The 10,000-nt window shown below is 46.6% G+C and overlaps 2 protein-coding genes and 1 non-coding gene across 3 annotated transcripts in view; 2 read left to right on the forward strand and 1 right to left on the reverse strand.

The window, feature by feature from the left end:
* LOC146308892 (serine/threonine-protein kinase WNK4-like) overlaps positions 1–10,000 on the reverse strand; it is a 107,435-nt gene that overhangs the window by 15,537 nt on the left and 81,898 nt on the right. The gene's annotated exons all lie outside the window — the stretch shown is intronic.
* kpnb1 (karyopherin (importin) beta 1) overlaps positions 1–10,000 on the forward strand; it is a 26,113-nt gene that overhangs the window by 10,427 nt on the left and 5,686 nt on the right. The window contains exons 8-19 of the mRNA XM_084743640.1: positions 1,047–1,157; positions 1,245–1,346; positions 1,710–1,934; positions 2,013–2,204; positions 2,846–2,976; positions 4,621–4,768; positions 5,310–5,381; positions 5,475–5,619; positions 5,710–5,792; positions 5,976–6,083; positions 7,072–7,215; positions 8,230–8,335. Of these exons, the coding sequence (XP_084599766.1) occupies positions 1,047–1,157; positions 1,245–1,346; positions 1,710–1,934; positions 2,013–2,204; positions 2,846–2,976; positions 4,621–4,768; positions 5,310–5,381; positions 5,475–5,619; positions 5,710–5,792; positions 5,976–6,083; positions 7,072–7,215; positions 8,230–8,335 (1,567 nt within the window). The remainder of the gene's footprint in view (positions 1–1,046; positions 1,158–1,244; positions 1,347–1,709; positions 1,935–2,012; positions 2,205–2,845; positions 2,977–4,620; positions 4,769–5,309; positions 5,382–5,474; positions 5,620–5,709; positions 5,793–5,975; positions 6,084–7,071; positions 7,216–8,229; positions 8,336–10,000) is intronic.
* Positions 8,800–8,939, forward strand: LOC146308894 (small nucleolar RNA SNORA79). The gene has a single exon (XR_014772543.1). It is a non-coding gene; the product is annotated as a small nucleolar RNA SNORA79 (small nucleolar RNA).

A 10,000-nucleotide genomic window follows, 5' to 3' on the forward strand; every position in this document is an offset into this window, starting at 1 on the left:
TAAGTTACGTAACGTCAGCTGGTCATCAACATGTGAACGTCTGTTTAACTTGTAAAATCTATGTCCAGTTATCTCAAGCTAATAACTTACGTCTACCTCTTCTCCGGCCGGTGATTCGCTGCTTTATTGTTTATTTGTAATTCGGGAATTCGCTCCTCTGACTCCGCCCTGTCGCCTAGGTGCTTGACGTGCTTGACGACCGCGCCCCCCAAACAACGCTAGCATCATGCAAATGAGTACGCGCGAGTATATTTCCATACTGAGCAAGATAGTTACCTGCAGTTTACCTCAGTGCTCGCAAGTAACCGACAGGAGTCTGTTCTGAAGGCGGAGAGATGCGGCGGCGGTGTGTTTGCGTCAACAATAAAAAAAAAAAAAAAAGAAAAGAAAAGAAATTTGAAGGAGTGGCGGCTAGGATTTAGGAGCGGCGGGCCGAGGAAACACTGAGGGTGAATAAATCTGCACTCTGTTCAGAGTAACTTAACTGAAATGCCGAGGGGTTTTTCACACTGACTCTGTCAGAGTGGCACTTACTTATACGAAGGTGTACAAAGTGTTGATAAATGTCAGTAACAAAAGTAAACAATGAAACCTTGACTTGGTTGAAACGTACGTGTACGACGTTTGCACAAGGAACTGCTATGATTGGAACTTGAGGGAAGCGACAGTTGGAAGTTGTGATTGGTCAGATTCAGTAATTGAACAGAATCAGAGTTAAGTTTGCATGCATTGTTAAAACTGCAGCTTCCTGGAGGGGTCAGAAGGTAAATGAAGTCAGTTACACCTCGTTGTTTTTACCAGTTTCAGGCTGCTGCGTTCTTGTCGATCTAACGTCACATCACAGTTCCTACAAAATAAAATGTTTCGATTGTTGTTGAACTGCAGTAAAGACCAGTACTAACTTTAAATGAGAGCTCACTGGGTTTCTACTGAACTGATTTGATTTTAATTCACTTTTTGTCACTTTAACTACTTTCTACCTCTTTTGTGTATTTAATTTGTGTATATATCCATTCGTTTCATCTGCCATGTTGTCCTCCTCTCAGATCACCATTGAGGCGATGAAGAGCGACATCGATGAAGTGGCCTTACAGGGCATCGAGTTCTGGTCCAATGTGTGTGACGAGGAGATGGACCTGGCCATCGAGGCCTCAGAGGTGTGTAAGTGCACATTTTTAAAGTCTCAGTTCATCAAAACCACCTCCTTTTTGACCGTCTTCCTGTTTGCTCTCATCCAATGGCAGGCCTCGGAGCAGGGACGTCCCCCAGAGCACACTAGTAAATTCTATGCCAAAGGGGCCCTGCAGTACCTGGTCCCCATCCTGACCCAGACCCTCACAAAACAGGTAACACGTCTGGACTCTGTCTGCAGTCCTGCTTTTTATCAATACCTGGATATGTCAAATCAAATGTTCAATAAGAGTAAAGGGACAGTTCACCCCCAAAAATACATTTGAAAGACTCCAAACTGTCTCCGTCCAGGAATCATGACACGGTTACTCAAGATAATCCACAAACCTTGTTGTGTGCAGTTTCATGTGGAAACTACTTTCTAGTTGGAAAGAAAAGAGTTTCTTTCTTCAGGCAGTCCTAATTCTTTTTAAAGTTTGAATATGCAAGGACCTCTCTGAAGTTTGGGCCTTTTTGCTCACAGTGTTGTAGATAAACAGCTGACCACTTCACATGACCTTTGACCTTGACTTTTGCAGGACGAGAATGACGACGATGATGACTGGAACCCCTGTAAGGCAGCAGGTGTGTGTCTGATGCTGCTGGCCACCTGCTGTGAGGATGATGTGGTTCCTCATGTTCTTCCCTTCATCAAAGAACACATCAAACACCCTGACTGGCGCTACAGAGACGCCTCCGTCATGGCCTTCGGATCCATCCTGGAAGGACCTGAACTCAACCAGCTCAAACCCCTCGTCATACAGGTCAGTCACTAAATAACCGGCTTTAAACTCCCGTCACACAGGTCAGTCACTAAATAGATCTTCTGTCCCGTCCTGCAGGCGATGCCGACCCTGATCGAGCTGATGAAGGACCCCAGTGTGGTGGTCAGGGACACGACGGCATGGACGGTGGGGCGGATCTGTGAGCTGCTGCCTGAAGCCGCCATTAACGAGCTGTACCTGGCCCCTCTGCTGCAGTGTCTGATTGAGGGCCTGGGGGCCGAGCCCAGAGTGGCCTCCAACGTCTGCTGGGTGAGCGGTGAAGTTCGGTCTCAGCTTCCCGGCAACACGTCAGAAAGCAAACAGACAAACTAGGAAAAGGATCGGTCGTCTTTAGCTTCTTTAGCCGTGTTTAAAAACCTGCACATACATGTTGATTTAGGTATAAAAAGGTACTGATTCCACTGGTCAGGACTCTGGGAGGACCTGACATGGTTCCTGTGGTGGAAACAGATTATTAGTTTCACAGTTTTGTCCATGAGGAACCTTTTAGTTCTTGGAACTAATAATAGATTTGTAGTTGGGCTGCATTTCTTTCTCATTTATGACGTTTTTAAGAGGTGTAGATGTGGAAATGGCAATAAAAAAAAGTGCATTTATATACATGAACTCGCCCAAGACATATTGATGAGGCCTGTTGTGAATTGGATCGTGATGGTTTGTCATTTTAAAAAAAGTGAATCTGCAGGAAGTAAGTTTGGGAAACGCAGGGTTAGAACGTCTTCACCAGGGAAAACTGGAACAATCTGATGTTTGCTCGTTCACCTCCAAGTAGGACGTGTTGTTACACTGTGACTTCAAGACAAACACAGTCTGAAGCGGGTGAATTAACATCGTCTCTGTGTCTTCTGGTCCGGCTCTGTCCCTCTGTCTGTCTCCGTCCCTCCTGTCAGGCCTTCTCATCTCTGGCTGAAGCAGCCTATGAAGCCACAGATGCTGCAGAGGACCAGGAGGAGCCCAGCACCTACTGTCTGTCCTCATCTTTCGAAATCATCGTCCAGAAACTCCTGGAGACCACCGACAGGTAGACAGGGACACGCTGGGGCTGATGGGACATGATGTTTTGTAGGGAAGTTGTGCTAGGGGATGAGGGGTGCAACATTAAATAAATTTACCTGGGAGAAAAAGGAAGGAAGGAAAACTGAGACGAAGTGATTTAAACAAAGGTTCTTTTATTAACAAATGTGTCAGATTACATGAGAGTTAACAACAAGTGTCCAAAATACCTGACAAAGACGACCAAATGCACACCTCCATCTGCTGAATGGTCCACTGGTCCTGACCTGCTTCACACTCAGAGCAGAGCAGCTGCACCTGATGCCAATCACTGCAATCTGCAAGGGGGGAGGAGCAGAACCTGGACACAGGAGAACACAGAACCACACAGACTCTGTGGCACGTAACAGAAGTTAATACAAAGTAAAATCATGTAAGCAGTTTTAGTGTCTCTAAGATGAGGTGTCACACTCAGTGTTTGTGGTGACAGCTTCCTGTTGCAGACACTTCCTGGTTTCAGTGTAAAATCAGCTGACCGTTCAGCTGCTCACTGAAGCAGAGAGGAAAGATGAGACTGTAGAGACGCACGAAGATGTCTTGTTTTTATTTGTCCTGAGACTTTAAACAGAATGTACAGCAGAGGCAGATGGTCCTTCACTGAGTCTGCAGTCCGCCAACATGGTCGCTCTGTGAGACCAGATTCATGTAAAAAATATCTGAGAAACCAATTGAAAACCATGTTAAAGTGTTTATGGTGTGATTTTTGTGGGTCTGCACAAACAAAGCTGTTTTCTTGAGTCCGTAGAATCTGATTTTAACACATTTTGTTCCTCCTGACATTTAAAAATTGCAGGTTATATTGTGATTTTGACTATAAGGAAAAAATAAATTTATGCGATCCATAAATATATTAATAGATCAATGTGCTGTCAACAGATTGACCCTTCAAAATAAGTAACGAGCTCAAACCTGCAGGAGCCAATCACATGACAGCGACGCTGTGGTCATCGTCTGAACAGCTGATCTGATATAAAGGATCAGGTCGAGTACTGATGATGCTGTGTGTGTGTGTGTGTGTGTGTGTGTGTGTGTGTGTGTGTCTGTGTGTGTCTGTGTCTGTGTGTGTGTGTGTCTGTGTGTGTGTGTGTCTGTCTGTGTGTGTGTGTGTCTGTGTGTGTCTGTCTGTGTGTGTGTGTGTGTGTGTGTGTGTGTGTGTGTGTGTGTGTGTCTGTGTGTGTGTGTGTGTGTGTGTGTGTGTGTCTCTGTGTGTTTCTGTGTGTGTGTGTGTCTCTCTCTGTGTGTGTGTGTGTGTGTGTGTCTCTGTGTGTGTCTCTGTGTGTTTCTGTGTGTGTGTGTGTGTGTGTGTGTGTGTGTGTGTGTGTGTGTGTGTCTGTGTGTGTCTGTGTGTCTGTGTGTGTGTGTCTGTGTGTGTCTGTGTGTGTGTGTCTGTGTGTGTGTGTCTGTGTGTGTCTGTGTGTCTGTGTGTGTGTGTCTGTGTGTGTGTGTCTGTGTGTGTGTGTCTGTGTGTGTCTGTGTGTGTGTGTGTTTCTGTGTGTGTGTGTGTCTGTGTGTGTGTGTGTCTGTGTGTGTGTGTCTGTGTGTGTGTGTCTGTGTGTGTGTGTGTGTGTGTGTGTGTGTGTGTGTGTGTGTGTGTGTGTGCGCGCGCTCTCAGGCCAGATGGTCACCAGAACAACCTGCGCTCTGCTGCCTACGAGGCTCTGATGGAGATTGTCAAGAACAGCGCCAAGGACTGTTACCCTGCGGTCCAGAAGACCACTCTGGTGATCATGGAGAGACTGCAGCAGGTCCTCCAGATGGAGGTGAGATACTAGGGGGAGGAGACTCCTCCTGGGGGCGGGGCCAGAGATCACTCATTTACCTTCAGATCAGTTTTCAGACTCAAAGACTTCATGTGTGAACAAAAAGCAAAGCCGTTACTGTGATGGTTGTGTGTCTGGTGTTGATAGAACTGATCTGTGAGTGTCTCTGAAGTTAAAGGGACAGTACACCCCAAAATAAAAACGATAATCCCGGGAGCAGTTTCATGGAGGAACTATTTTCTCTCTAGTAGAAAGAAAGTAGTTCCAGTAGATTCTACCTTGTATGTAGTTGAACATCTGAAGGTTCACAAGCCTGTAAAAAGTTTGGAAAATATTCCTTTGCAACATCTAAAAACACAAAGAATTAAACCAGTTGAAATGAATGAGATGACAAAAATGCTGTAGTGCAGAGATGAGTTTCTCCAAATGTAACGAAATAAAGAAAATACTGCTTTAGAATTTTAATTCCATTTGAAAGTGTAGCAGTTTGTTAAATGCTTTTAATTTGAAAGCGTCTGCTGTCTCCTCCTTTGTGTTGCAGTCTCACATCCAGAGCACATCAGACAGAATCCAGTTCAATGACCTGCAGTCGCTGCTGTGTGCCACTCTACAGGTGAGACATCAAACATGCTTACTTTGTTCACGCTCTTATTGTTGAAGAAGTGTCATGGCCTCAGTTTCCTGTGTGTTCTCCTCATTCTTGCAGAACGTCTTGCGCAAGGTGCAGCATCAGGACGCTCTGCAGATCTCTGATGTGGTGATGGCGTCTCTGCTCAGAATGTTTCAGAGCACCGCTGGCTCTGGAGGCGTCCAGGAAGACGCTCTTATGGCCGTGTCCACGCTGGTCGAAGGTACACACACTGAAATACACACTAACCATCAGTGGTGTGTGTCTGCGGGAGGCTGAATCTCACTGTGTGTGTGTGTCTTTTTTTTTCCAGTTCTGGGCGGCGACTTCCAGAAATACATGGATGCCTTCAAACCTTTCCTGGGTATCGGACTGAAGAACTATGCTGAGTATCAGGTACGACCCGCTGTGATCATGTGATCATCGCGTTCACTGAGACACGGAGCTAAAATGACTCGTTTCAGGCAGAGCGGCTGCAGAAAGGCCACGACACAGGATGTTTTTGACCTGTTGAACCTGTTTCATAGTACAGACCTGTGGATGAAGATGATGATGATGATGATGATGATGATGTTCCAGGTGTGTCTGGCGGCGGTGGGTCTGGTCTGTGACCTGTGCAGAGCTCTGATGTCCAACATCCTGCCTTACTGTGACGAGATCATGCAGCTGCTGCTGGAGAACCTCGGGGTGAGGAAGAGGAGGAAGACTCTTTGTTCACCTCTCTCCTCTCCTTGTCCTCTCTGCTCCTCCTTCTCTCCTCTTCATCTCCTCCTCTTCTTCTCTGTGATGAACTTTATTGATTAATCAGCTGTTTGTCTGTGATGATCAATCATGCACCACGCTGACCGTGATGTAAAACAAACCACATTTATCTGAGACCTTCACACACTTCCTGTTCTTCTCCACTTCCTCTTTAATCATCTACATACCTCAGCTGCAGTGATAGTTAATTTAATTGATTAGCTGATTGATCATCAGTTACTGGTTTCAGTCATTTTGTTTCAAACATTTCCAGGCTGCAGCTTCTTAAATGTGATGATTTGTTGCTTTTTAACATCATTAATGAACATAAATGAAAGGTAGTCAGATTTTGGACTTTTTGTCAAACAAAACATCTAAAAACGTGTTTGACTCTGAATCTTTGAGCCATTTTTCAGAATTTGCTGACATTTTAGAGAGAAAACACAAGTGATGAATGGAGAACACAACAGGGTTCTTAAAGCTGGTGTAAATCCTGGTTACAGTTGCTAAGCTGTGATTGGACAGGATGGTCAGTGAGCAGCAGTTTTGTAGTGTTTTTAAAAATCAAACTGAGAAACTAAATGTAAAGTCAGATATGAGCTGAGTCAGGTTCTTTCTGAAGCTTTGTGTTTTCCTTTAATCTTTTCCCACGCTGTGGAATTATATCACAGAACATCAAGAACAAAAACATCAGATTTATGTGTTGAAGAGAAATTTATATAAAAATGTAATTTCTCACAGCTGGAAAAGACTGAAAAAGGACCTTTAAAGTGTTTGAATTTAACTTTGGAAAAAGTACAAGAACCCTGAAATAATCAACAATTAAAAAAAAATCCTCCTCCTTTGGTTCTCCTTCAGTCTCCTCGTCCGTCTGTCCCTCAGTGTTGCCCACCAAAGACCGTCTTCTCTGTTCTAACATGAGCTCTGTTTCCAGAACGAGAACGTCCATCGGTCCGTAAAACCTCAGATCCTCTCTGCCTTCGGTGACATCGCTCTGGCCATCGGAGGAGAGTTCAAGAAATACCTGGACATCGTTCTGGACACCCTGCAGCAGGCCTCGCAGGCTCAGGTCGACAAGGTGAACACACACAGGAAGTCATTTATGACATTGTTCTGTCATCACAGGTCCCTTCAGACAGGAAGTGAAACTTGACTCAGTAACTGAACTCATCGTTCAGACTCATTTAAACTGATGAAACTAAAGTTTCACAACGGCCTAAAATCTACACACAAAAACAGATTTATAAAACACCTGTTAGAGCGTCAGTGTGAGGAAAGTGGCTCGATGGCGCCGTCTACAGAATCTTCCCGAGGCAGTCTGAGCAGTACAAACGCTGCTGCGGCGCGGTGCGTCGGAGGTCAGAGCTCCTCCAGTTTAGTGATTTTTACAGAATCCAGATGTGCAGATGTTGGTGTCTGCAGAGAATTACATCATCTCATCACTTTTGTGCAGTTATTTATTTGATGTCATTTAACTTGGACTTACAGCCGATGATGATGTCATGATGGTGAAGGTTGTTTTTATTGATTAATCAGCTGTTTGTCTGTGATGATAAATCATGCACCACGCTGACCGTGATGTAAAACAAACCTCCACACACTGAAACACAAACGCTCAGACACTTTCTGACCTCACTTCATGGCGGCGGCGGCGGCGTCTCACTCGTAAACATAGTTTGATAGGAGAGGCTGCAGGTCGTCGGTTTGATCTCCAGCTGCTCGTGAACGTCGAGCTGCTGCGTCTCAGTTTTTATTTAAGCCATCACTGTATTTTTTCAGTGTTTTAAAGATTTTATGTTTTTCTGCGTTCAAAGAAGATCTTTGTTTATCAGTTAAGTTTCTGTTTCAGCAGTCGAACTCGTCTCTAACGTGTTTCCGTTCTGCCTCTGGGGGCGTCTCACTTTAAAACAATAACAAGACTTTGATGACATCAGAAGTAGAGTGGGATCATGGGAGTTGTTTTGTTAAACTGCAGCTGAAGATGTGACAGAAGTCAAATTCAAACAGGAAACATTTGAGACACAACAACAACATGTCTTCAGTTTGTAGACAGAAATGTGACGTATTGTACCTTTAATGTCTCTGTGTTCAGACGGACTACGACATGGTGGACTACCTGAACGAGCTGAGGGAGGGCTGTCTGGAGGCGTACACCGGCATCATCCAGGGCCTGAAGGGCGACCAGGAGAACGTGCACCGTAAGACGGAGAACACACTGATCACATGACCACACCGCTGATCACATGACCACACCGCTGATCACATGACCACACCGCTGATCACATGACCACACCGCTGATCACATGACCACACAGCTGATCACGCTGATCACATGACCACACCGCTGATCACATGACCACACCGCTGATCACGCTGATCACATGACCACACCGCTGATCACATGACCACACCGCTGATCACGCTGATCACATGACCACACCGCTGATCACATGACCACACAGCTGATCACGCTGATCACATGACCACACCGCTGATCACATGACCACACCGCTGATCACATGACCACACCGCTGATCACGCTGATCACATGACCACACCGCTGATCACGCTGATCACATGACCACACCGCTGATCACATGACCACACCGCTGATCACATGACCACACAGCTGATCACATGACCACACACACGATGTGTCAGGTGACGTCGGTTCCTCCTCCTGTGTGCAGTCCATCAGGAGGATTTTACGATGTCGCAGAGAGATCGGGTTGTCTTCACCCAGGAGGCTTCAGGCCGCCGCCAGTGTCAAACAGCTTCCTGGTTTTGCGAAACCCAACAAATAAAAACAAACAAACAAATGAAAACAAAAACAAAGAGGTGTTTAAAAGTGATGATGTTAAAGTCTCCATCTTCCCTCCTGTCTCCTCTTCTTCATCGTCTCCTCCCGTTGATGCTTTGTGTCCTTTTCCCCGTCTCCTCTGTTGTCTCTCCTTCCCTTCTCCCTCCTCTCGTCTCCTCTCGTCTCCTCTCGTCTCCTCTCTTGTCTCTCCTTCCCTTCTCCCTCCTCTCGTCTCCTCTCGTCTCCTCTCTTGTCTCTCCTTCCCTTCTCCCTCCTCTCGTCTCCTCTCGTCTCCTCTCTTGTCTCTCCTTCCCTTCTCCCTCCTCTCGTCTCCTCTCTTGTCTCTCCTTCCCTTCTCCCTTCTCTCGTCTCCTCTCTTGTCTCTCCTTCCCTTCTCCCTTCTCTCGTCTCCTCTCGTCTCCTCTCATCTCCTCTCGTCTCCTCTCGTCTCCTCTCTTGTCTCTCCTTCCCTTCTCCCTCCTCTCGTCTCCTCTCGTCTCCTCTGTTGTCTCTCCTTCCCTTCTCCCTCCTCTCATCTCCTCTCGTCTCCTCTCGTCTCTCCTTCCCTTCTCCCTCCTCTCGTCTCCTCTCGTCTCCTCTGTTGTCTCTCCTTCCCTTCTCCCTCCTCTCGTCTCCTCTTGTCTCCTCTCGTCTCCTCTCGTCTCCTCTCTTGTCTCTCCTTCCCTTCTCCCTCCTCTCGTCTCCTCTCTTGTCTCTCCTTCCCTTCTCCCTCCTCTCGTCTCCTCTCGTCTCCTCTCGTCTCCTCCCTGTCTCTCCTTCCCTTCTCCCTCCTCTCGTCTCCTCTCGTCTCCTCTCGTCTCCTCTCTTGTCTCTCCTTCCCTTCTCCCTCCTCTTGTCTCCTCTCGTCTCCTCTCGTCTCCTCTCGTCTCCTCTGTTGTCTCTCCTTCCCTTCTCCCTCCTCTCGTCTCCTCTCGTCTCCTCTCGTCTCCTCTCTTGTCTCTCCTTCCCTTCTCCCTCCTCTTGTCTCCTCTCGTCTCCTCTCGTCTCCTCTCGTCTCCTCTGTTGTCTCTCCTTCCCTTCTCCCTCCTCTCGTCTCCTCTCG

Source organism: Lutjanus erythropterus, chromosome 19 (assembly GCF_056507025.1).
Source record: "Lutjanus erythropterus isolate fLutEry1 chromosome 19, fLutEry1.hap2, whole genome shotgun sequence".
NCBI classification, from domain to species: Eukaryota; Metazoa; Chordata; class Actinopteri; order Lutjaniformes; family Lutjanidae; genus Lutjanus; species Lutjanus erythropterus.